This window comes from Acomys russatus, chromosome 12, assembly GCF_903995435.1.
Source record: "Acomys russatus chromosome 12, mAcoRus1.1, whole genome shotgun sequence".
Classification (NCBI taxonomy): domain Eukaryota; kingdom Metazoa; phylum Chordata; class Mammalia; order Rodentia; family Muridae; genus Acomys; species Acomys russatus.
In genome coordinates, this window is record NC_067148.1 from 8,163,377 (window position 1) to 8,190,452 (window position 27,076).

General features: G+C 41.1%; 1 protein-coding gene across 1 annotated transcript in view; it reads right to left on the reverse strand.

Annotated features, from left to right (window-relative positions):
* The window catches only part of Dnah7 (dynein axonemal heavy chain 7), a 248,100-nt gene that overhangs the window by 142,493 nt on the left and 78,531 nt on the right, over positions 1 to 27,076 (reverse strand). The window contains exons 22-29 of the mRNA XM_051154521.1: positions 25,223 to 25,416; positions 23,187 to 23,385; positions 19,226 to 19,366; positions 14,368 to 14,580; positions 12,428 to 12,537; positions 7,395 to 7,563; positions 4,381 to 4,483; positions 4,144 to 4,271 (exon numbers count right to left, since the gene is read on the reverse strand). Coding sequence (XP_051010478.1) covers positions 4,144 to 4,271; positions 4,381 to 4,483; positions 7,395 to 7,563; positions 12,428 to 12,537; positions 14,368 to 14,580; positions 19,226 to 19,366; positions 23,187 to 23,385; positions 25,223 to 25,416 — 1,257 coding nt within the window. The remainder of the gene's footprint in view (positions 1 to 4,143; positions 4,272 to 4,380; positions 4,484 to 7,394; positions 7,564 to 12,427; positions 12,538 to 14,367; positions 14,581 to 19,225; positions 19,367 to 23,186; positions 23,386 to 25,222; positions 25,417 to 27,076) is intronic.

Consider the following 27,076-nt stretch of genomic DNA (forward strand, 5'->3'; position numbering starts at 1 on the left):
AATATTTTGACATACTCAAAGTCTTTTGAGTCTGTAGAAACCTGACCAGTCCTTCTGCAAGCAAAGCAATGCAAAGAACACTGAAAAGTTTTGGATGATGACTATTAAAGATCAATAATGTTGCAAATTATAAGGATCATTTATACTCACAGAATTTTAAATATTATAGAATAACTAAATACCATGTTGTGGTAAGCAAATATAAAATTAAATGTATTTTTAAGGAATACATATAAAGTTTATGTTTAGAATATTAGTGTGCATCAGGGTTCACTTTAATAAATTTTGTATTAAAACATTGCTTTCTTGTGTGCACAGACATATACACAATTTTAAAAATGTAGCTTGAGCAAGTAACTTTGAATCTAGACCACTGCATACCAAAGAATGAAATTACTAAAAAACATTGCTATTCACATGGTACATCTTGCAAGTGGTAAGTTTTGAATTGTGTGTGTGTGTGTGTGTGTGTGTGTGTGTGTGTGTGTGTGAGAGAGAGAGAGAGAGAGAGAGACAGAGAGAGACAGAGACAAACAGAGAGACAGAGAGAGTTTGAATTTGCACACCAGTCAGCAGCCTCTGTCTAGGACTGCGTTATGCCATCTACCTTTATGACAGTAACAATTATTACGAGCTTTGGGTCAGCATGCAGGGCCTTGTGTGGCAGATTGAACTCTGAACAGTCAACATACTTCCCAGATTGCCATACCCTCTCTCACACTTGCCACAAGGTGGCTGTGGGACACTATGAGCACACCTATACCAAAGGGACAACAGCTACAGCAAGTAAGGGAGCTTCCAAGCCAGGTCACGACTGTGTTCCACTTATTAGAATGTTTTCTTCCTAAAGACAACTATGGACACTGTAATTACTCAAAACAAAGCATTTTTGATGGGCCAATGAGAAGCCTAAGTAGGGAGATCCCTGCTACAGAAGCCTGACACCTGAGTTTGGTCCCTAGAAGCCGTAATAGAAGAAAAGAACTAACTACAGAAAGTTGCTTATCAGTTATCAAAATATATGTAAGTTATAGTGTATGGCAAATTTACAAAGGAAGTATACACAATCATTGAACCTTCTAATTTAAAGTGTTTGGGGAGGAAGGAAGAAGGCATGGGTGAAAATATTTCTTTTGATGGCAATGCTGTTACGTTATGAACCCCACAGCTCTCCACACTACGCCGAACACAATGAGCGGTTGGGAAGCATCTCTGCATTTGAGGGAATATGGATTGGTGCCTGACTCACATCTGAGAAAACAAAAGTGGCCTGTGGCCACAGGCTCAATGCCCAGAGTTTGCAGATACAGGCAATGTGGGAATGGTAATGCACATGGTGAAAGAAAGAAGCCAGCAGTATCACTGCTCCAGGTAGACTGAGAGCTCACCCACTGTGAAGCTTGTATGGAGCTGGCCGCCAGCAATCCAGGAAGAGAGGCCCAGGAAAGGCATCTCCAAGGAAGCTACACGCAGGAACTTGTGAGGGTGCAGTGTGAACCTCTGCTCAGCCCAGGATGTAACCCCCTGGTCACTTCTGAACTTGAGTATGTTCAGTGCTTCTCTGTTAGTTCAAACACTGAATTCATTTGTTAGGGAGGAAAGTGACAGCCAAGAAAAACACTCCAGAGAAAAAGCAGCATGCAAAAAGGCACAGGGCCTTCAGAGGCTAGCAAGATTCTTGTGACAGGCAGGCAAATGACAGTATGCATGCATTAGTTCCTAATACCAAGACTCTAGCAGACTCTACAAAGAAACTTGCTGTATTTTGCTGACAAAAAAGAGCCCAAATAGTCTCAAAGGTTTATGTTCATGTTTTGGTTATAAGGATGTGTGTGTGCCTATGTCTGAGTCTGTGCGTATGTGAGTGCATGTGCCTGCTGAGTCCAGAAGAAAAGCACTGAGTCCCCTGGAGCCACTCAGTGAGAGCACTGAGAAACAAATTCTCCTCCTCTGCAAGATCAGGATGTGCTCCCAACCTCTAAGGCACCTCTCCAGGGCCCCAGCAGCTGTTAAAGCTGGAATTACATGGTCAGATTTCTTCTGATAGAAGACATTGGTAGCATTGCAATGGTAGAATCTACAGTGGAAGACACTGGTGCTAGGGAGCTGTCACCATAGCCCAGCCAAGGTAGAAGGGAAGAGGGCTGGAAGAAAGACCAGCCAATAAGACAGCACAGAGTCAAGAGCAGTCACAGAAATTGGCAGAAGAGGGTTAGGTGGAGGTGGAGAGGGTTGAGGCATAACAGTGAGGGCTCATAACAATGCTTTCTAGGGCCTAACACTTCCTTCCTTTCTTCTTCTTCTTCTTCTTCTTCTTCTTCTTCTTCTTCTTCTTCTTCTTCTTCTTCTTCTTCTTCTTCTTCTCTCTCTCTCTCTCTCAGAATTCAAAGCTTATTTTAGACTTGTTAGGGATTCCTTCTGAGATGAGGACTCAAGAATTCCTGGTCCCCCTGTCACTGCCTCCCAAAAGCTGGGTTACAAGCTGGCGTCTCCACACTCAGCTAGGAATTTCCATACATACTTGCAAACAGGTTTCTATAGCAACCCCACCCACAAGGACAGCACAGAGGAGGGAACCACAGCAATGGAAAAGCCAGGGGGAGGTTCACAGGAGTTTTTAGCTTAGTGCAGAAAGAAAACCCAACGCCGCAAGAGCCTCAGGGCAAATATCTGGCTATTACTCAACACACACACACACACACACACACACGTAGTGGGACAGTCAACATGAGGCTTTAGCAGATTTAACCAATCACATCTTCCAGCTTGTTATGACCAACTACTCACGGAATTTTGCCCTCCTACTTTTATGGCTATGCGTTCAATTTGATCCCACTGAATAGAACAATAATGTGAGTGTGGAATAGAATAGTTGCACAGAGCTTTTCAGAAGAAGGCTGCAAAGAGAAGCCACAAAGAGCTTCTTAGATAAAGGATTTGCCACTTTCTTCTTGTAAAATTTATTATATTACTTATTGGGGAGGGTATGCATGCTACAGCCCACTTGTGGAGGTCAGAGGTCAGCTTGAAGGAGTCAGCTCTCCCTTCCCCATATAGGTTCTGGTCTCAGGTTCATGGGCTTGGAGGCAGGAGCAGTTAGCCACTGAACAATGCCTTCAAACACACACACACCCTTCTCATTTCTAAATCACTGCTTCCTTCACTAAAGCAAAGGGCTTAGTCACCTAAGCACATAAAGGGCATAACGTAGATGTACAAAATATGTGGTGGCAACTAGACTGATTCTGTGGAGCTGTGACCAAGTGAAGGCATGAAGAATTTAGTCAGAACACTTGGGTTTGGGTCTACAATTACTAATGTACCATTCTCCAACACACATTGTTCTTCATGCACAATCCATAAACACTCAATTCACCTTGGAAATATATAAAAGGAGAACAAATACATGGAGGAAACAACATACTTTACTCATAATTGAAAAGTTACCTTTTGAAAGTAAAAGTTTTGTTCTATTCAGCTAGGACAATATTTTGTCCTTTATAAATTAAAAAAACAAAAACAAACGGGTACCATATATTAACAGGGACTGACACTCGATATGGGAGGCCCGTGGTTTCACCCTCTGTTGAAGGAGATTCAACTACAGGAAGCCTTCCAACAGAGAGACGCCTTCAGCTAGAACACTCTTCAGCGATGCCATTTACAATGCAGGAACCAAAAGCAACCTAAACGCCCATCAGGACAGCTCAGCAATCCTACTTACAGCCTCGATCATGTTTACAAAGCTGGGAAAATGGTCATCATAAATTTAAGCTTACTTAAAAAAAAAAAAAAAGAAAGAAAACTACCACTTATGCACAATTGCTGGATTCGAACTCTTTAAAAACTAATATAAAGCTGAAAAGATAGAATACACTAAGATATATTGAGTATTTTTCTGTCTTTTATCATTTGCTATAATCAATACTATTTTAAAACTATAAATGTGGCAACCATAAGCCTGTTCTCCATATTTATTTTGTAAAAGTATTTGAAGCTTTAAACAATATCTTCTAGAACACTTCCCAAAATGGTGTGCCTGAAAGCAGATTTTAAAAAATATGATCCTAGGATCATGCATTCTCCTTTTTAGCATTCATAATTATAAAAAAGAGACAGATGTTATACTTATGCCCTCTGTACCTTGAGATTGTCCGGCAGCTCTGACCGCCCGGCATACCCAGGGTTCATTGTTATAAAGACAGCGCACGTGGGGTCGAGTTTTAGTTCTGTCCCTTCAAACACCAGGAGTTCAGTGCCTGCGTTAATACCTGTGAGTAACGAGAGTGCAACAAGTGAGTAGTGCCATGGCACGCATGTTCGCTGCCCGCCCGCCCCCATTCTGTTTTCACATGCTGTGTAGACAGATGAGCTTGTTACCTCTTTGGATAGTAAGGATTTGTTGGGCAACCACAGAAAGTACTTCCAAATCAATTCTATTAAACTCATCAAAGCAAGCCCACGCTCCACACGATAACAGTCCCTAGGAGGAAAGAATAATAAAAATTTTCAACTTTATCTGATTGAATATTACATTGAAATGATGCATTTTCACCTGATCTTTTCAGGGATTTAATATCCTATCAAGGAAATTGCTTATTCACTTTTATCTTTAAAGACAGCTCATTTTTTCATTACAAATTCATTACTCTAGGTGAATAAAGAGTTTGATCAACTGGAAAACTTTCCAATTTATTGCCTTCACTCTGTTATATCTTTAGGCAGTTAGAGGCACACCTATAATTTCCAGGCCTTTACTTTTTATTTACAAGTTGATTTTATTTGCTTTTTTAAATGAATGGGTTGTAATAGCCATCTATGCAACATGACTTCTGTTGCCAAAGAGACTGCTTTGTAATCAGAATATCCAAATAGCCGACTAACATTCAAGGCCCAATTTATAGTCCTAAGAAAGGGGTCCTAGAAATCTACAAGTAGAACATTATGACACAAAGATCTGGGCCCAGGGGTCCTGCCCAAACTATGGCACCAGCCAAGGACAATACATGCAGTAAAACTTCGAACCCCTACCCAGATCTAGCCAATGGACAGGACATTCTCCACAGTTGAGTGGAGAGTGGGGTCTGACTTTCACATGAACTCTGGTACCCCATATTTGACCATGGCCCCTGGATGGGGAGGTCTGGTGGCCCTCAAAGGAAGGATAGCAGGCTACCAAGAAGAGACTTGATACCCTATGAGCATATACAGGGGAAGGAGGTCCCCCTCAGTCACAGTCACAGGGGAGGGGTGTAGGGGCAAAATGGGAGGGAGGGAGGAATGGGAGGATACAAGGGATGGTATAACAATTGAGATGCAATATGAATAAGTTAATAAAATATATTTTAAAAATGGGAAAAAAAAAGATTGCCTCACAGATATGCACCAAACTCCACGCATATCAAAGACTGATAAAGTCTTCAGAGAACACAATACTAATTACATTGATTTCTAATGAATAATACAATAAAAGCTTTGGTTGTCACAGAAAACAGCCTATTTAATGTCATATATGTAAATATATAGACTGTGATATTTTAAACAGTAGTGACTGAATGATTAAGAAAGAGGTTCTTAATTGTAACACCTGGACCTTTATTTCTACTCCCACTGTTGAGCATGAACGCCACACCAAAAGTATATCTGTGCAACCAATTAGTATGTATCAGTAAGCAAATTTAGTCTATTGAAATAGATCAGTCTAAATCAAAGAATGAAGACTATTACGATAAAAACACCAGGCATTGCTTTAAACACATTGGAATGTACTATTATTCAAACCATATTTTGGATCTTCTAACTTTATCATTTATTTCTTAGTCATTGTGGCACGTTTATACGACACTATAGAAGACAAATTAAATGTCATTCTACTGTTTTTCTATCATTTTGTTTCTTTTTATTTTGACTTCCTTAAAGTATTCTCACTCTGTTTTAGCACCACAAATGTAGAATCTTATACAATTCCAAAATTGTTGATAATGACCAACGCATATCACTCAGGAAAATGGTTCACTGTATTGGGTAAGAATAATATATTTTTGTTAGTTTAATTTTTGAAATTGTTCATTTCAAATTGTTAATTTTGCTGAAGAAAAAATTTAAAGTACATAGTATAGAATAGTTAAAATATTTTTGGAAAATTACAGAAAAATAAAAGGAAATAAATGCAAAGCATTGACAATCCCAAACAGATGATTCTGTGCTCCATGTCCCCAGCAAGCATTTCCAGGAATCGCAGCCTCTAGAAACAGCAGTCTGCTCAAGTGGCTTCAGGAATCACAGCCTCTAGAAACGACAGGCTGCTCAAGTGGCTTCAGGAATCACAGCCTCTAGAAACGACAGGCTGCTCAAGTGGCTTCAGGAATCACAGCCTCTAGAAACGACAGGCTGCTCAAGTGGCTTCAGGAATCACAGCTCTAGAAATGACAGGCTGCTCAAGTGGCTTCCAAGCAGACCCTTCACACCTTTGATTCTCCTTTTACAATCCTGCAGACCTCTAGAATCTCATAGATTTAGATCAGTAAGACATGGTGGACAGGGTGGTGTGCATCAGCCTTTTGGGTCTGGGAAGATGGCTCAGTTGGTAAAATGCTTGACACCCAAACATGAGAACGTGAGTTCAATCCCCAGCACCCACACAAAAAGGCTGGTCACAGTGATACTCGCTTGTAATCTCAGTGCTGGGGAGGTGGAGCTAGACCGCTCCCTGGGACTCATCGGCCAGACTAGTCTATGTGGCAAGCTCTCAGCCAGTGAGAAACAAAGTGGATTGCAATTGAGAAGGCTACCAGGATCAACCACTTGGTATGGACACATATGCACATTATTTAAAAAAATATAAGAAGAGTAATACACTTCCAAGGCTGAAAATCTAAGATATGTTTGTAATAGTCAATTAGTGAATTCTGAAACTTATTGATAAAACAGCACAGGTGAAAAACACCTTCGTAATTTCACACTACATCCTTTACACATATGCTCCATTTAAAGGAACTTTTATTTGCTTTTTCATATTTTTTGGTTGTGAACCTAGCCTTTAACGATTGAGCCATCTCTCCAGTCCTTATTTGCTTTGTAAAAGAATGGGTTGTAATAGCCCTCCGTGCAACCTGACTTCTGTTGCCAGAGAGCCTGCTTTCGGGTCAGAGTGCCCAAATAGCCACCTACCATTTCTGTGTCTGAGACCCCATGAGGAGTGAGGAAGACTCCACAGCAGGGGCCAGAGGGACACAGGGCCCACCTGTCCTTGGCACCTGTTGAGACGATGATATAACTTTTACCTTTACAAGGCACAGGAAAGTTTCTACTTGCATTCAGTTGTATCTCTCTGTAATCCCCTTTTTCTCTCTGATCAGTTCCCTGGCATAAAGAAATGGGGAATTGAAACAAACCTTAAAGAATTTTCCTAAAGCCAAATAGTCCAGCCCATCGGAGCAGTTGAACACGACACATTGTTTGGCTACAGCTTTTGCTAAATCTTTGGTTGTTTCTGTCTTTCCGGTGCCAGCTGGACCCTCAGGTGCTCCTCCCAGGTGCAGGTGAAGGGCTCCGAATAAAGTCCTCAAGTCAAAGAAACAGATGGAATCATGAACTCATAGGCAAAACAAAAAGTTAAAGTGAGTCCTAACTTCCAGCTCTTCTTCCATGATTTCTCCCTTCCTGCTAGCCTCAGGAGATCTCTGACAGCTTATTACTTTGCTATTAATTTTACTTCTAAGAGTAGATAGATTATAGCAGATAGATACATATATACATACACACGTACATACATACATACATACATACATACATACATACACACATGGTGGATGGATAGATAGATTGATGGATGTATGGGTAGATGGGTGGATGAATATGTGAGTGGGTGAGTAGATGGTTAGATGGGATGGATGGATGGATGGATGGATGGATGGATGGATGGATGGAATGGATGGATGGATGGATGGAATGGATGGATGGATGGATGGATGGAATGGATGGATGGATGGATGGATGGAATGGATGGAATGGATGGATGAATGGATGGATGGATGGTTAGATGGATGGATGGATGGATGGATGGATGGTTAGATGGATGGATGGATGGATGGATGGATGGATGGGCGGCAAGCAGATAGAATGCATGTACATATACATATTTATATATAGGAAAATGTTGGAACAAATGTACTTTTGGAATTCAGGCCTGACTTCTGGTCAATGTGGAGAATCTAGCTGACTCTGTGAACACCCAACCTTATTAGAAGAGTATAGGAATGTAACGTGAAAGAAGAAAATTTCAAGTCCACAGCCATCACTCAAAGGATGTCTCTCTCTCTGTCTCTTTCTCTCTCTGTCTTTCGCCTTCTCTCTCCCTCCCTCCCTTCTTCCCTCTTCTGTCTCTCCCATCTCTGTTTCTGTCTCTCTGTCTGTCTGTCTCTGTCTCTGTCTCTCTGTCTGTCTGTCTGTCTCTGTCTCTCTGTCTCTGTCTCTCTCTGTCTCTCTGTCTCTCTGTCTCTCTCTCTCTCTCCACCCCCCTCTGAGACAGAGGCCAATTTTATAAAAGAGACAACTTGAAATGCTACAATAGAAATATATTCAATAAACACTTGAAAACTCAGTAAAAGGTCAAATATCAGAATAAACATAAGGAAATAAAATTACATGTTAGGAGGTAAATATTAGGGAATTACCCGGAGAGTTAGAGATCAAATATAAGAAAAGATAAAGGGCACAGAACAAAGAAAGGAGAAAATGGTGAAGAGGCAAAATTTAAATGTCAATGACTAAGAACTTTCCAGAATGGAGTAAAAACATCAACAGAAAAAAACCCCAAGTAACATTTAAAAAAACCTTCTAGTAACATTACAGTGAATATGAACATCAATAAGCAAGAGAAAGATCCTTAAAAAATAGATGTAAAGAGAATGACTTAAATAATATTTAATTATAGTGACTGCTATTACAAATAAGTGAATTAAACTCAAAATGAAGGCTCTGGGGATATGAAACACACAGCACAATTATTTTAGTGAGTCTGGATAGTTTGCTAATTGCATTAAATGTAAGTGGATTACACTTGCTAGTGAAGCACAGAGAGCTTTTTCCTGCCCGTGTGGTCAAGTCCACTTACCTTGTCATCTGTCGCCTGCATTCAGACCCTCCTGAGCCCTCTGCTTCTCAGGGCATTCTCCTGTGAGCGAGCCCTGCCCCCATCTGGGCTACACACACCTGTGGCGCCTCATGTTTCCCTCTAGGATCTCACTCAGTACATGCTATTGCAATCGTTTCTAATACGGCTTTCCAATCTGATGCAAAGGCATCTGAGTGACATGCTCTGTGTCTTTTTATTTTATGAAGGTGAAAACAATAGCATGTTTTTCTCCATCCTGTATTCTGCCAAGGTTACTATTACCATAGAATGATATGCTGTTTTTCTAGTCATATTCATTTTGATATAAACATGGAAATAGCATATACACTCCTTTGTTCTGTTACCAGAGTATATAGTTTGTGTCTTGAATGAGTAGATGAAATTTATGATGCAACCTTCCATAAGACGTACTTTTCCCACCAAAAGTGTGGGGAGATTAGGGTGCACCTTATGGTCTGATTGCTGTTTTTACTGTTTTTCTTGTTTTCCTGCTCTAAAACCTGGGTTCATCTTATATGGTCAGGTGCGTCTTATAATCCAAAAAATACAGTACAAGGAGATCCAGACATTTGGACTATCTTCTACCTGAGAGTCATCATAACTCATAAGCAAATGTGTGAGTTGCCTTCTTGTTCTCCAGAAGCACTAACAATTCAAAGTGTTCCCTTAGACTTTTTTTTAATTTTAATTTTATTAATTTATTCAGATTACAACTCAATTGTTATCCCATCACTTGTATCCTCCCGTTCCCTCTCCCTCCCGCTTTCACCCTGTTTCCCTCCCCTAGGTCTAAGACCCACTATATGGTCATAGGCTATCAAGTCTCATCTTGGTAGCCTGCCTATTCTTTCTCTGAGTGCCACCAGGCCTCTCCACCAAGGAGAGGTGGTCAAATATGGTGCACCAGAGTTCATGTCAGAGTCAGTCCCTGCTCTCCATATAATTGTGGAGAATGTCCTGTCCTTTGGGTAGATCAGAGTAGGGGTTCGATGTTTACTACTTGTATTGTCCTTGGTTAGTGCAATAATTTGAGCAGACCCCCCCCCCCCGGGCTCCGATCCACCTGTCACAGTGTTCTTGTAGGTTTCTAGGACCCTCTGGGTCCTTCTATTTCCCCATCTTCTATATTTTTCTTACCTAGAGTTTCAGTAGGATGTCCTCACATCCATCCTAATCTCCTGGTAAATGAAGACTTTTGTGGGACATGCCTTTTGGGCTAGTGCCCAATTATAAGTGAGTATATATCATGTGAGTCTCTCTGCTTCTGGGTTAACTCACTCATTATGATCATTTCTAGTTCCATCCATTTGTCCACAAATTTTGGGATTTCCTTGTTTTTAATAGCAGAGTAGTATTCCATAGTGTAAATGTACCACGGTTTCTTTATCCGTTCTTCAACTGAGGGACATTTAGTCTGTTTCCAGGTTCTGGCTATTATGAATAAGGCTGTTATGAACATGTTTGAGCATATGTCCTTGTGGTGTGCTTGAGCATTTTCTGGGTATATTCCAAGGAATGGAATAGCTAGGTCTTGAGGAAGCCCTATTCTCCTAGACTTTAAAATGTGGTAGTGTTGGAGACAAGGTAAAAAATAGCACATAAAGGTCCAATAAAGAATATAACGTATAAACATTATGATGGGCAGATCTGGGGCCAGGGGCCCTCCTCGAACTATGGCACCAGCCAAGGACAATACATGCAGTAAACTTGGAACCCCTACCCAGATCTACCCAATGGACAGGACATTCTCCACAGTTGAGTGGAAAGTGGGGTCTGACTTTCACACGAACTCTGGTGCCTCATATTTGACCACGTCCCCTGGATGGGGAGGCCTGGTGGCCCTCAGAGGAAGGATAGCAGGCTACCAAGAAGAGACTCGATATCCTATGAGCATATACAGGGGGAGGAGGTCCCCCTCAGTCACAGTCATAGGGGAAGGGAGTAAGGGGAAAATGGGAGGGAGGGAGGAATGAAAGGATTCAAGGGATGGTATAACAATTGAGATGTAATATGAATAAATTAATAAAATATATTTTAAAAATTAAAAAAAAAGAATATAAAGTACAGCAAGTGTGCCTCATCTGTGTCACAACCCATTATAATGATCAGTAAGACACAGGGAGGAACCAGGTGTGACAGGAGATGCAACACTGACGTTGTCCATAGAGCTAACAGTGCTTATGACAGCATGCACAGGACCTACAGAAGCTCAAGTCAGGTAAAATCCCAGCATGGAGAGAGGAGGTGGCCTGGAGTGCCCCATCTCAATGAGGAGCTCTTGGCAACTGGTAGCTACTGAGAGGAGGAGAGCTTGATTTTTTAGGAATGCTATCCCTGGTGGGTCAAACATGTTCCAAGGATGTCAACACATCCACGAGTGCATGGGCAGCATAACTGTGATCGACAGCTTAAAAAAATCAATAGGAGGACACAAAGTTGGATAGCTATAGAATGGGGGTGGGCCTGGGAAGAGGCAAAGGAGGGGTATGAATAGAATTTAAAGATGATGCATGTTCATTGCTATCTTCTGAGATGTACAGTCTGGGAGGCAAAGCTAACTTAATACATAAAATGGTTAATTTGCACTGGGAATAAAATCTAAGTGTTAAGTTCCTATGAATTATCAAGGAGATGCCCAGCAGGATGCGGACTGTGAGTGACTGAAGGGGAGTGGCCCAGACGTAGCTCTTTAGGACATGGGTGATTGAAGTTTGGAAGTGATCAGTCTGGAAATCATGGAGCATGGCAACAGAACTCTAGAAAATTCAGCATTTCAAAGGAATAATTGATACATACATACATACATACATAGTGATCTGAAAAGAAGCAGGAGAGTTTGAGGAAGAAAGGAAGACTGCGGGGAGGGAGGGACGGATAGAAAGTGCTAGGCAGCACAATGGCTGGGAATTCCCTGACCCCCAAGGACAAAAAGGAGAAACCAGCAGAGAATGAGAAAATGACATTTGAGAGGAGGCTTAAGAGGCTGGAAAAACAACAAAGGATAAATTTATAGAATGCAAGGTAAAAATAATTAACTTTAACTCAGTTAATTACCTTTAGCTCAGTCATTTGTCTGTGTGTGTGTGTGTGTGTATGTGTGCGTACATGTGTGTGCATGTATGTATGCATGTGTGTACATGTGCATGTGTGTGTGTGCATGTGTGTGTATGTGCATGTGCACGCACGTGTGTATGCAGTGTGTGTGTATGTGTGTGAGTGTGTGTGTGTGTGTGTGTGTGTGTGTGTGTGTGTGTGTGTGTGTGTGTGCCATCTTTGAATGTCAGGGCTTACCTGTAGCAGCGATCTGTGAGTGGGGTTATGACTAGTCTAGGGGAATTGCCCAGATATTCGTAGCCGTATCGCAAACCAGCATTGATCATCTTTGTTTCTAACTGACTTTCCTAGGATCAATCAGGGAAAAAAATGGAATTAGTTAGAAAGCAAAATTTCAAACAGCAGGAAATTGTAAGCTCTTTACTAAGGAACAACCACAGCACACTTTAGAATAACCCTTCACGCATTCGCTCACTCACAGGAGGAGTTCCATCGCTAGCTTCCCGAGTGAGTACCAGGAACCAATGGCTTTCATAGAATATTCTAAAATGTCCTCTTTCCCTCCTGTATCATTCTTTATTTTCCTCAACATGGAGCACTACCACGGTCTTAGGGTTTTATTGCTGTGAAGGGACACTCTGAACACAGCAACTCTTATAAAGGAAAACATTTAGCTGGGACTAGCTTACAGTCCAGACGTTTAATCCATTATTGTCATGAAACGAGGCACCTAGGCAGATGTGTGCTGAAAAGGTAGCTGAGAGTTCTACATCTGAACCAGAAGACAGCAGGAAGAAAAGCAATACCGGGCCTGGCTTGAGCATCTGAGACCTCAAAGCCCATCCCTACTGACACACTTCCTCCAACAAGGCCATAATGCCTAATAGTGCCACTCCTAGGAGCTTCTGGGAGCCACTTTCATTCAACTCATGACAAGCACTACCACAGCTGAGGAGCCTGGTGCCTACAGAGACAAGCACCTTGTGTATAATCTACTAAGGAAAGATGTGGCTTCTGAAACAAGGATTCCATCACTCATGCTCCTGCCACAAAATATCATGGCCCTGCAAAGGCTTAGAGGGTACTGGTTCCTACCTATCTCTTCCAGGACATCCCTCCTAAGATTTGCATGGGATCCTACGAACTGCTGAGTCCCCATCTCTCCCACACTCAGCAGGCTGCCACAGCTGTTCCTGCCTCTCCTTCCTCCACAGTCCCGATGACCATCATCATCCACTAGACAGCCTGAACAATTCCTTCTTTATGAATCATGTCTCTGCTTCTTCTTTTTTTGAATTTTTATTAATTTATTCATATTACATCTAAATTGTTATACCATCCCTTGCATCCTCCCATTCTTCCCTCCCTCCCATTTTCCCCCTACTCCCCTCCCCTATGACTGTGCCTGAGGGGGACTTCCTCCCCCTTTATATGCTCATAGGGTATCAAGTCTCTTCTTGGTAGCCTGCTGTCCTTCCTCTGAGTGCCACCAGGTCTCCCCATCCAGGGGACATGGTCAAATATGAGGCACCAGAGTACGTGTGAAAGTCAGTCCCCACTCTCCACTCAACTGCGGAGAATGTCTCGGCCATTGGCTAGATCTGGGTAGGGGTTTGAAGTTTACTGCCTGTATCATCCTTGGCTGGTGCCATAGTTTGAGCGGGACCCCTGGGCCCAAATCTGCCTATCATAATGTTCTACTTGTAGGTTTCTAGGACCCTCTGGATCCTTCTACTTTGCCATTCAGACATAGATGAGAGAAGCATGGGAGAATGGCAATGTCTCTGCTTCTTAATGACTAAACCAGACTGAAGACTTTGACTCACATCCTGCTTAGACACACCAGGAGTCTAAAAGCACAAGTTTAAGTTGACTCACCCCCAACATTCTGTAAATTACATAATAATGCATTGAAGCCTAGTTTCTGCTCATTTCATTATCTTTACACATATATTTATGTTAATATATAATAATGCATTTGGATATAAGTATAGATATGTAAATATAGATACTAATGATTATAGTATAGTTATTGGCTGCCTTGATTTTCAATCTGGAAAATCATATATAGGAAGTCACCGGCAAAAATTCCTGAATTAATGATCCTATTACACAGCTGAGCAGGCAAGAATGAATTAAAAAGCTGTGAGCTGAAATGGCTATGTGAGGCCACTTACTTGCCAGTAGTATCTCAGCTGACTTAGCCATTCAAAGTCAGTGTCATCACTGATCCTTTTCTTCACAAGGCTTGCAAGGACATCTCTAGCATGCACATCCAGTACCACAAGGGCTCCCAGAGTAACACGGTTCTGCTTGGACAATTTACCGCGGACCAACGTGACAATATCATCAATCTGATGGTTACATTTTTCCAAGTAGTTCTCAAGGGCCTGGAAAAAAAAAAAAGGTAGAATTTTCCAATGTGATCATGATTGCTGTGAACAAAAACATTTTGAACTAGTGTATTTATGCATATATAAATATGTATGTGTGTGATTTTCTCATATATAGATATGTTTTCTAATGCATTTTAATAGTAATTTCTATATAATTTAAAAATAATCTATTTTTCTTACTGCAGTGCTTTAAGTAAAGAAACCCATCTGGCAGATGTGGGCAGCTTATGTCAGCTTCTTCTTTATCTACCCCTCTCCATTCTCTGTGCTTATGTTGGAGCTATCAATCTTATTGCCCCATCTCTACGGGAGGTGAAGGAGACGGGGAAACCCAGTCAGAACCAACCATAGCTCTCCCTCCGCAAGGGCTCAACAAAGTGTTTTTCCCTAGACTTCGTCAACTGTGAGTCTGTGACTCTAAGCTACTGAAAACATTGTCCTCTCACAGAGACTGACAGAGAGGCGGGAGAGAGACGAGGGAAAGTGGTGCCAGACAGGGATGAAACCTAAGACACTAGGAACACCACTTTTCCCCTTTGCTCTCCTGGGTCCTACAAGCATGGGTCCCAAGCTTGCTATGTGAGGTTTGAAATATCAGTACTATTATGGTTTAAGTATGATTTCATATGTCCCTTGAAAATTCCTATGTAGAAGGCATGATCTCCAGTGTGGAGGTCCTGAACAGGCCTGGTGGACTGCGACCAGAGTCTCATGGAGCTAGATTCACTCTCGTGAGAACGGGTTGTATTCTGCTTTGAATATGAAGTGTTCCCCGAAAGGGCTTGATGATGGCATTGCCGAGAAGCCCTGGAAACTTCAGCAGGTGGGCTTTATTGAAGGAAGTAGATTGATGGGGTGTGTCCTTAAAGGTACAGTGAACCTTATTCTTTTCCTCTTTTTTCTCTCTTCTCTTAACTTTCTTTCTTTTCCTCCTCTTCTTCTTCTCCCTCTCTCTTTATTCCACGAGCCAAAAATGAATCTACCTTCCTTTAAGTTTATCTCAGGCATTTTGGCACAGTGATGGGATGTTGGCACAGCTGTTGTCAGTCTCTCGGGCATGATCTAGCCATAGTGCCACTCATCACGTTGTGATATAAGCAGAAGGCTATTACCAGAGTCCAAAAACGACAAGACTGCCTAAATCTTGGACTTGCAGCCTACAGATGTAATAGAAGTAAACCTCTATTCTGTATGAAGTATCTACCTTCTGGTATTCTCTTATAGCAACAGAAAGGAACAAAGAAATAACAATAATGATAATAGCAATAACAAACAGTGCCAAGTGATTTGGTTTATCTTCGGCTAAGGTAAGTTCTAAGGAACAAGCTTACTTTGGAGTCTCTCTTCCAGTAGATGAAAAAAATCAGAATGGGAAGAGAATTTATAATGAAAATAAATTAAAATCAATGGGAAATGTTGTGTTTAAGGGAATTGTCAATATGCTCCAGTAGACTGGCAGCCAATTTCTCCACTCTCATACTTTTTAATAAATGCTGAATGCCAAGGAGTTTATTTCAGGCCTGTTGCTAAGAGGCAAGGATAAAACCAAAAAAAAAAAAAAAAAAAAAAAAAAAAAAAAAAAAAAAAAACAGCTTCTGAGGATGCAAACAGTTTAGAGAACCAGGCTGTGCTCAAGACACTTCTTCCTTGAAGATTTTATCTCATTAATTATTACTTTTGAGAGAGCTCTTTATTTAAGCACTTGGGGCCTTAAACACCATTTCATTTCTATTATGTACATGACTGATTTGCCAATAATTTGCTTCTTAAATAATGAAAAATTAACTTGTGTTCCATCCACGTTTAGCCACATAAGTGTTCAAATTCTTGCAGCCAATTAATGAACTTCACTGCATTTGGTAACTACACTGGTAAAGGCCGTCTGGGATGCTAGGGTCACACCAGGCACATCCTTGTCCTCTCTTTGGTCCAGCATCTCTTAGCCTCCTTGCCAGCCTTCACGTTCTATCGCAGCACAGATTTTTTTTAAAAAATGGCATTTGTACATACTAACTACCTGCCCACTGAAATTTATCTGTACTAGAATAGTGCATTTTCCGGTGATAGGACAATAATGTTAGAACTGAAATTTGGCTCCAAAATACTAAACTACTGTAATACATTCCAAAATACTCTTTTTTTTTTTTTTTAAGGCAGGGTTTCTCTGTGTATCCTTTGACTGTCCTGGACTCGCTCTGTAGACCAGGCTGACCTCGAACTCACAGTGATCCTCCTGCTTCTACTCCCAAGTGCTGGGATTACAGGCATGCAGCACCATGCCTGGCCTTTGTCAACATTCTTATAGTGAGCCAGTAAAGCTAAAGGTAGCTACCACAGTGCTTTCTGGAATCAATTATTTGTGTCATGCTTACATCCTTCCACCTTTTAAGCTAGCCAGCAAGGTAACTCAAACTCCCATTCATCCTTCCAGTGTCCTAAGCTCTACAACAGTGACACCTCCCCCATTTATTTTATGGATGCTGTGATATCTCCCGCAGTCACATTTCACAATCAGCACTTCTTGAAGAGGGGAATGGAAACACAGACTCTGAGGTGAATGCGTGCTCTGTGTGCAACTGTGTAGAAAAGAGTCATGGTTTTAAGCTTCAGGAAACTCTAGGTGTTTGCAGAGACTTCTTCCACTCAACCAAGTCATCAGTTCCAAATGTGAACCATTCGTTTGTTAGGAGAAAAGCATCAACACGTAGAATAGCAAATGTACATGGTAGAGATGTCCAGGGGCCCCCGCATGCTTACTGTTGTCATGGAAACTCTATGCCCTGAAAGCCCTTGACCTATACACACATTTTCTCCTTTGTGCAGAAATTAAGTAACAATGTTAGTGAGGTAGAGTGATTTATGGGTGTGCAGCTCAGTTCTTCCTCGTTGGAAGATCCTTACCTCAAGAGAACAAGCAGCCCTCTCAAACTCCAACACTCCCCCCTTAAAGTCATATCAACGCCCTCCTCAAAAATATATTTAGCACTCATTGCTTTAAACAAAAGATCAGTAGCTACTAGGTTTCAGTTGGTCCACTGGTCAATTGCAAGTTAGCTCACCGGAACTCCAACTTCAAGTGTAATAAGAGTGTCTTACTGATTAAGGTCTGCCCATGAAATGGGACCCAGTCCTTGAGCTGTTAATGAGGCTACAGTCTGTGGCTAGGCAGGTCACAGGCCTTAGGAGAAAACCTCCGACTATTATTCTACTAAGTGGACATAGCAATAAAATGACTCCTGATGACGTATTGCTATGCCCATAGATCGGTGTGTTGCTCAGCCTTCATCAGAGAAGCTTCTTCTTGCAGTAGGTGATAACTAAGACAGAGACCCACAACTTGTCAACATGAAGAGAATAAGAGATTCTAGAATACTCAACCTAACTGGGATGTCTATATCTCACACACACACACACACACACACACACACACACACACACACACACACAAAGTGTGTGTGTGTGCCTGGCTTAGGGAACCATGTGGAAAAGGCGGCAGACATGTGGAAAAGGGGAAGTGGGCACAGAGTCACCCCCTAGCTGAGAAGCTATGCATTTGATTGCTGCTTTGGGAAAGAGAGTCAGCCTTCATCAATGGAGGCACGTGGTATAGAGTTCACACTCCAGAGCAGGCTTCACACCCAGAAGTAGTCAGGCAATATGAATGGAACTTAATGGGTTAAAAAAAATTCTGCCCACTTAAGTTTACAAGAACCAGAAAGAGCTCTGAAATGTTGACTGGCCTGATACGTACACTATTATAATATTGCTGAAGGAAAAAAACAAAAAAGAAACAATAATATGGCTCTTTAAATTAAAGTTTCTAACACTGGATGAGATTTCTAACTTGCAGCATGTCTTAGATTTTCAAGTAGAGCATGCAGACTGAAACATACCATAGAGACTTTCTTTAGCTTTTTCTGACATTCCTCAAAGCTCAAAGACAAATGATAGCTAATAAAGTAAATTTACATGAGAAAGGGGTCATTTTTCACTCCAATTCTTTCTAACACAAAGCCTGGGATGACGTGGACATTCACAGTATCTGTGATGAATGAAGAAATGTCATGCATTCCTTCACTCAAAAAATGGACCACTGCAGTGAGGGTAATGTATACCGCTGTTTTAAAATTAATAGCAGCCATCCAAATAATAATGTTAAACCTAAATGCTCAAGTATATTTGAATATTTAGTATTAAGCAGAACTCAAAATATTCATTTATTCAAAACCATTATGTTAAAAATAAAAGTGGCCAAAATAAGTAAACCATTGCTTTTTCTATATAGAGTAGTTTTACTCAAGGCACAGAGAGAATTATATTATTCTGTACCCTCCTGATGTTCCTAAGATTTGATGTTTCTTGGTTCTATTACTATTCTATTTGTAAAGCGATGTGCAAACAAGACTGAAAGTCTTGATTCTGACAGGATGTGAAGAAAGAAACGGTTCAGATATAAACCATGAAAAATAATGTATCTTTTTCTATATATTTTATTTTTTAAGCCTATAACTTGGCTTGTAGCAAAAAAAAAAAAGTGTGTTTTTGAATGGACTATCTTTACTTTATACTTTAGGGAGAGTATACTGTTGGTATCACAACTGTTTTCTAAATTCGGAGAAATGTGGGTATAAAAGCTTACCTCTTGGCCCTTTGGTATAGAGTCTTGGACTTCTGCTGTCCAGTAGGTTTGAGATACACAGAGAACAGTCTGTCCAGGCCAATCTCTTACCCAGTTAATTCGCGGATTTTTTGTATAGGCAGCAATTGCATCTCCAATCACCTAATTTAAAAAAAATGGTAAAAAATGAACATTCTAAAACAATGTATCCATTGGAGAGCAATTAAAGTAACCTGACTTTTTACAACATGCTTATCCAGTTGACAGAGTCACATAAAGCTTATGATTAAAATACTTACATACAAGTTACTTCACATGAGCAGGCATACTACATATTATTTTGTCACGAATTATGAATTTGTAAAAACCACATTTCTCAAATTATTATATGACCAGTTTTAGCCAAAAGACATCATTCATGTTGAATAGCTGTACAATTTCGCTGCAAAGCATAAGTTCAACAGTTTGACAGCCGTCAGATTTGTAGCACGTGATTTTTGTTCAGTTCAGTCAGCTCTCCACACCATCTCATGTGTAGACAATTCTCTAGCTGCAACCTGAGTTCCAGACCTTACTCTCTTCTCTGGACACAGGTCTGATGCCTAAGGCCATAATAATGGGCACGTAAGACAGAGGGACAGCTCTTTCATGGAAAGCCTAACTTATGCTCTTTGTTACACATTTTCAGTGGGCTAATATATCTACTTTTTCTATAAGATATCAATAGGAAGCACCCTAGTCTGACATATCTACCAATCAAAAACAGTAACATCCTCTGGGAAGTGACACTGACTTCAGTGTTTAAATTTCAGAAGGGACTGTCAAAATTAGAGTTTCCAGAGAAATATATAAGAACACTTAAAAACTTTCTAGACTTCTGGTTTAGCTGGATTTTTATACGGAAAAAAAAAAAAAAAAAAAAAAAAGAGGACAATGACAAGAGGTAACTGGCAGTGGTAACGACATTTTTAACAAGCCACAAGAACCATGGGTGGGATAGATGAAAAAGCAAGTGGCTAAAGAATGGAAGAAATGACAAAGACATCAGGCACTTCTGACACAGCGCCCAGAGGACCCAAGCCGAACCAATCTGAAAACCTGCTCCCCCAAAGACTAGCCCCCGTGGTACCAGAAGTTGCCATGCAGACTTCCAGAGGAGGGAGTCAGCCATCACTCCTGCCCAGCTGTGAAGCCAACAAACTACATCAGCAACAAGCATGCATGGCAAGATGTCCCCAAGGGTGCAGCAGTGGCAGCATATGTTAGCAGCAACCAACAGCTCTCTGATGTGACTCACAGCCCTCTCAACATGAAAGGACCCATTCCTGGTGCTGAACCCCTAATCAGCTACCTGAGGCTAAAGTCATGCATCTTGTAGGAGGATATAAAATTGGTCACTTTACTAAACCACTGCAGTCCCTAACTACCTTCCAAGTACGTATCCTTCTACCCACAGATAAATATGAAGAGTAGTTCTCAGCCCTCAACAAGGAAATGTCTCTTGTCAACAAATGGGGCAGAAAACCAGAAATGATGAAAATTCAGAATCGTGGGGCCCAGTCCCAGCTAATACATGTACAACACAACTTCTGCACATAAAGCTCAGCAATCGTTGTGGAGATGGGGACAGAAAGAATGTAAGTGCCACTAGAACAGGAAGCTTGCTGTGAGATTCTGTCTCCTAGACATCAAGTCTCACCGACATGGCTGCCTAAACATAACTTGAGCAAGGACGGCACCGACAGAGATACTAACGTGTAATGGAGAAAAGCCCACAGCCTCAGCCCTATACCAAGAACTACAGGCAGCAAGGCGTGCTGAGAGCAGGACAGACAGCCTTTTCCAGGAAAGGGCATATTTATTGTGTATCCAGTGCCAAGTGATCAGCCATGTACACATATTTATGAGAGAGCATCATACAGACTGAACAAATTGTATCTATATATTAGGCATGCATGTGCACACACACACACACATTGACACACACTTAACAACAATTAAAGATTAGAAAATTAAAGAAAAGAACAGGTTGAATTTGGAAGAGAACAAGGTGTGTTGAGGGAGTCAATGGGAGAGCCTGGAGGGAAAAAAGAGAAACGGAAAATTATAACTTCAAAATATTAGAAACAAAACAGTGAGAGAAACAAAGGCTAGAGAAGCATAGCAGAGAAAGGTAAGATGGAGTGCATGTGGTTTAGAACGCTCTGGGGACTAAGAAAAAGGAACTAAAATGTAAGTTGTACGAACAGATTCTGCATAGTTTGGAGAGAAGAAACAGTTATGTAAAGTTCCAACAGTACTCAAGGAAGCATCTACTCTACTCATTTAAACCATGTATCATATACATATTTATTATAATCCTCTCAAGCACGCAGGTGCAAATAATATACATACCTCCTATTTGTGGTGATCACATTGCATTTGCTTCTATATTTACTAATACAAATTTACACATGAACATGTTGAAAAGGAACCCATTTTCTACACAGTTCCTTGTCACCGCATTTTACTGCTGAAGTGACAGGCACATTATTTCCTCTAAGCACTCTGCCAACAAGAGTTAAAGGGACAGCTGAGTAGTAACAGCTATGCCTACACTGCCAAGCTATGCCTGCTTATCATGTGACCTTCAAACCGCGTGACTCAACGCTGCTGAGCAGTGGCCATTGTGCAATTCATATACATTGCTAACAGCCGTGAAAGCAATCGTGTCATTTGCCAATATTTATTGATATTTACCAAGCAATACGCATCCTCTCTAGCCTGGTGGTCACATATATTAGAGGTTATCACAAGAAAATAAATGACTCAATCACTGAAGCCAGCTATATGCAAAGGGACGTTCACTGTACTATAGCTCAGAAAATAGATGAAATGGGAAGAGCCTAAGTCTAAATTATTTTACATACATTTTCTTACAAATTTATCTAGGATTATAGCATTATAGCACGTGACATCAAACACCTCAATTTGAATTAACTTCTCCAATAGTGCGTGGGAGAAAATGAAAAATTAATTTAGACATTAGTTAATTATACTTCCTTCATGCTCTCCTGATCATTTATGGTTTTTATTGTTATACTAAAAACTTGATTACTAAACCCATACTATAGTAAAAATGAATTTAAGTATTCATTTTCTATTTATTGGCATAACACAAAAATAATTGTTAATGAATGTGCTAAGAGTGCTTTGTGAGATGTGGAAAATGTGATATTGTCATAGACTTGGGAAAGTAGATGTGATCCTCTGGTGTACTGGTGGCTATTCTACACACACACACACACACACACACACACACACACACACACACACGGGGGGGGGAGGAGAGAGAGAGAGAGAGAGAGAGAGAGAGAGAGAGAGAGAGAAGTAAGATTCACACACACCAAGTATGTGAACCACACACAGATGCTTCCAAGGTGGGTCTAGAACAAGTTACATAGACATCTGTGTGTAGCCATGATGAAAACTCCAGCATGTGGCTACACGACATCAGGCAGATGTGTTACGACAGTCTGAGTGCCACTGCTTGCCAGAGATGGCATTGTGCTCCACCTCAATGAGCCATTGCAAAACAACTGCCTTACATCTGCTTCTTTCCTCTGAGTTACCTGCAGAAGTTAATTTCACTTGATTTAGAAAATTCTCTGTCATGTCCAGGAGGGTTTCCAGAGAAGTCTTGAATGTGGGTGGCATTGTCCCAAAGACTAGGATACCGTAAGTAGATCACAAATAAAAACAAGAAAGTGATCTGCACGCCAGCATTCATCTCTCTGTCTTCCAGGTTGATTATAAAGGGACTGTGAGCCCCAAACAATGCCAAAACAAAACCCTCTTGTAACAATACATCATCAATTAGACTCTGAATAGTAATTTATGTCTTATAAATGACTAACTAGTTAGCAACCCACTTATCAATGACATATTTGTAGCAACATTAATAAACATCATTTTTCTAAAAATAATAAGTATAACCAATTACCTTGTGAATGGACTTTATCATAATTCTTTCTAACTCAACCAACCACTTCTCCACTTGGCCCCTGGCTTTGGCCGTTGAAATGGTGTCTATGAGTTCCACCACTTCCCCTTCACTGCTCTTCATATGGGTAATATCTAAACTTTCTGTAAATTGGACCTTTGCGATTCCTTCAAAGCACTTCTTCAGGTGAGGCTGCACTCTGTTGACAAAAAGTAAACCATTGGTCAAAATAATATAATGGCTACCATGCCAGGGTTCTTTGTACAGAAATCTTACGTGCGTACAAAGTCATTGGCATATCTTTGTTTTCAAGGCAGTGAGTAGGAAGATACTAAGAGAAGCAGAAGGAATGAGCCAGTTTTAGCTACAGTGCTCTAAAAGGTATTCCGGCGCACTGAGCCAGTCTCCCAACGCTCAGAGCCATTTCAAGTGGGATCATCTTCAATGATTCTGAAATTCATGGGTTAGGTTTAACATCTAAATACTTACAGTTCGGTGATCCACCAGGTCTGGCATGGCCACCATCTTTCTAGCCACTACAACACAGACTAGGACTAGCAAGCACCCCACTTTGGCACATTTTCAATTGTATTCATCTTTAAATGGGCAAAAAGAACTAGCGATTAAAACTCAGATGGAAGTGTGAGCCTGAACTTATTTGTCTAGACTCTGTGCCTCTTTCCGTGTAGGTGCAAGATCCACAGTAAACTAATTCGTTCTATAAAAATGTTTACTCACTGCCTGCTTTAGATCAGACTGTTCCCCCCTAAGGATTGAGGCTTGTACAATTTTTTTAAAAACCTAGTGACGATCTTTGCTGCTGTGGAGCTTGTGTTCTGCTACAGGAGGTAAAGCAACAGGTACGCCTGTTACAGACCACGTGTGTGATAATAATATGCAGGAAGAAAACAAGGCAGAGACATACCTCCTGGGAAAGCAGCCACAGAGTGCTGCATGTCAGAGGTATGTCATTTGAAATAGGGTGGGTGTGAAAGGCCTCCCTGAGTGGTAGTTATCCATATGAGTGGTAGATGTTGGTACAGTTATCCATATGAATGGTAGATGTTGGTACAGTTATCCATATGAGTGGTAGATGTCGGTACAGTTAGCCATAGAGATCTCCAGAAGGCAGACAATGAGGTCAAATGGACAGCTAAAGACTGTTCTAAGCCAGTGGTTCTCAACCCTCCTGATGCTACAATAACCCCTTAATACAGTTCCTCATGTGACAGTGACCCCCAACCATAAGATTATTCCATTGCTAATTCATTACTGTAATTTTGCTACTGTCATAGGTTATAAAATGAATATGTAATATATTTTATTATATGCTAACATATTACAAAATAATTTGTAAAGTACTTAGATGCTAAAAATATAAAGTTTATAAATCATAAATACCTCAAAGGAGCCATGGCCCATAGGTTGAGAGCCACTGTCTAAGCAGAGAGAATGGTACATGAGGGAAGATGATATCCCGTTTATAGAACTGAAGGGAGACTGGCAGAGCGAGAAAGAACACTGGAGCCAACACTCAGCCTCTCCAGCACTCTCTCCATAGCTACAACTGTCAGGATGTACTTATTATAAAAATGGCAAATAAACAACAACCACCTAAAAATGCTAGTTATTAACGTCATTCCTATTCACGGCGTATTTGAGAATTGCCCATCTCTGAGACCATAGAAGCCACTAAGAGCTACAATGCCTGACTTTTACTGATATACTTTGAATACGGATGAAAATATCAATGTGATGTAACAGAGTGATATGTTCTGAAATTCTTAGAAAATATGTAATAAAAATCATGCTCTAAGGTCCACCCTATTCAGAAATACAGAGTCAGAAACATTATGTATATTTTCAATAACTGATAACAACTAACTTATAATTGCTAATAATGCTTAGAATATTAGAATGCCTAGAAAGTTCAAATAAACATAGTTGCCCATAATTATTTATGTTCAATCTTATTCCAAAGTGTTAAATTTGAACAGATGGATGTAGCCAGGCACCTGGGCATAAGCTCTACTTACCGGGTCGGGTCCTTCGTCTCAGACAGTATCTCAAGCAGCTCATCGTTAGACAAGAAGAAAAACCTGGGGAAGAAGAGGCGCTTCTTTTCCAAGTACTCGTTGAGCCCTTTCAGGATGAGCTCCAAGAGCTCATTGGACTTTTTCAGCCTCTCCAGCATCCTCTCAATAGTCACAACTGCCAGGACATGCTTATTCTGGAGGTAGGAAGCAAACAGCACTTGCCTCAGTTCAATTTCTGCTGTCGTGATAAACACTATGACCAAAAGCAACTCGGGGAGGAAAGGTTGTCACTCATCCTACGCCTCCGGGCGGTCACTGTCCATCACTGAGGGAGACCAAGCGGGGACTCAAGCTGAAACCTGGATGCAGGAACTGGAGCTGAGACCATGGAGGGATGCTCCTTACTGGCTTACTCCTCGTGGCTTGCACAGCCTGCTTACTTACACAACTCAGGACCAAGTGACTGAGAGGGGGAGAGAGAGAGACAGAGAGAGACAGAGAGAGAGAGAGAGACAGTGGTGTGGCACAGTGGGATGGACCCTCCCACATCAATCATTACTCAAGAAAATAGCCAACAGCCATGCCCACAGGCCAGTCTGCTATAGGCAATTCCTCAGTGGAGGGCCCCTCTTCCCAGGTGAATCTAGTTTCTGTCAAGCTGAGAAAAAACTACCCAGTGCAGCATGAAATTCAAAATACTGGTTATCAATTTTATTTCTATTTACATTATGCTCAAATTTGTACATTTTAATAGAACAAAGATCATGGGAACTTTTAATGGTCTTTATCTATAAAATAAAAGTTTTGAGTATTCTATGCCTGCCAAGTTCTTTCACATAAAAGTCATGTTGACTCTATGCTCAAGCCATGGGGCTCCCGACTTCCCACTGTAAGAGAAAACATAGGAAGGGGGATGATGGGAAGGAAGGTTAGAGAGAGAACATGCTAAGTGAACTCATAAGGGTGGGAGTGTGGAGTGCGGCATGGGGCACACCTTTTGTCTTTTATTCTTGAGGGAAGGTACCACAAACTACAAGTCAGCATAATTATTTTGAATATTGTTAACAACAGTACACTAACACTAGCTCTGTTTTTTTAGAGCTCTAATTATAGTTTAAAAAAAACAAAAACAAAAAAACCCAAGTGTTTGAGTGTGGGGAAGTTTTCTGGAAAGATCTTTTGAGTAGCCGCCTGTGTCTGTCTGTCTGCATTGTCCCTCTACAACCAAAGGGATTTAGGCAAAGGTGCTCCCACTGAACTTTCTAGCAATGAGACTGGTCTGCCTCTAAGGCTTGGGACTCAGAAGTTCTAGCACAGGCAAATTTCACTGTGGCAGTTTGCTGCAAAATGGCTCAAATGGACTCAAGGAGCTCTTTGATTGGCTGCTGGCCTCAACAACCATAACCAAATGCTAACCTTAAGAACTGACTCTTTTTTGCAATCATGGAGGTTACAAGAGTCTGTGCTAGGTCTTCTGCATATACGTTGGCGCGGTGTTCTGGGTGGGGCTCCTGACAGTGGGAATTGTGGTGTCTCTTACTCTTCCTGCTCTTGGGACCCTTTTCCTCCTACTGTGTTGCCTCATCCAGCCTTGATATGAGGATATGTGCCTGGCCTTACTGTTATGCCATGTTCAGTTGATATCCTTGGGAGGCCTCTATTTTTGGGGAGCAGGAGGGGAGTAGGTATGGGGGAGAGGGAGGTGGTGGTGGCTGGGGATGGGAGAGTAGAGGGAGAGAGAGCTGTGGTCGGGATGTATCGTTTGAGAGGAGTATAAATAAGAATTAAAAGAAAAGAAACCATGCTTTAAAAAAATTAACTAATTGACTTCTCAAAAATAGCTATACACTAGGT